Here is a 627-nt window from a genome sequence, read left to right on the forward strand (position 1 = left end):
ATTAATTTATAGTAAAAAAGTAGAGATTTGCAAACAAACCTGACTGAGAATCCTTCCTGATTTTTCTCCCATCTTTTCTACAAGTTCAAAAATTTGAAAATTCCAGTTGTTCATGTTTTCTATTAATGAGTCATGATCTTCTACTAAAATCCAGTCCAGTGATACTTCCTGTTCAACCTGCACATGCAGGAAGACAACAACTTTATTTAACCTTTTATAAATATTGTTAAATCCACATCTAAATGAGAACACTTAGAATTGAGCATTTATTTGAAAAAGGTCAGTACCATTTTGTATAATGGTTACTTTCATATACACTCTCATCTGTACTTCCTACTCCTTCTCTTTATAGAATGCTATCTTCAGAAAACTATAAACATGTCTCCTGGGCATAAGAAGACTTATTAACCTTCTTACAATTACTCTTATAAAAACGTTATATTTCCAAATCACCACACAAATCTAAACTCCATTATTTTCTTTTTAGAAGTTACAGGTATCAAAGGGTAATAAAAAAAAACTTATATCCTTATAGTGGCATTCATGACGAAGATAACTTCCCAAAAGAAATGGATGGGTGTTTTTTTCCTAAAAGCTTAAATTTTGAACTTCAGTAATAAAAATACA

General features: G+C 30.0%; 1 protein-coding gene across 1 annotated transcript in view; it reads right to left on the reverse strand.

Annotated features, from left to right (window-relative positions):
- PDE3B (phosphodiesterase 3B, cGMP-inhibited) overlaps positions 1-627 on the reverse strand; it is a 162,369-nt gene that overhangs the window by 35,236 nt on the left and 126,506 nt on the right. The window contains exon 8 of the mRNA XM_012654173.1: positions 40-177. Coding sequence (XP_012509627.1) covers positions 40-177 — 138 coding nt within the window. The remainder of the gene's footprint in view (positions 1-39; positions 178-627) is intronic.

This window comes from Propithecus coquereli, unplaced genomic scaffold, assembly GCF_000956105.1.
Source record: "Propithecus coquereli isolate 6110/MARCELLA unplaced genomic scaffold, Pcoq_1.0 Scaffold44, whole genome shotgun sequence".
Lineage (NCBI taxonomy): Eukaryota > Metazoa > Chordata > Mammalia > Primates > Indriidae > Propithecus > Propithecus coquereli.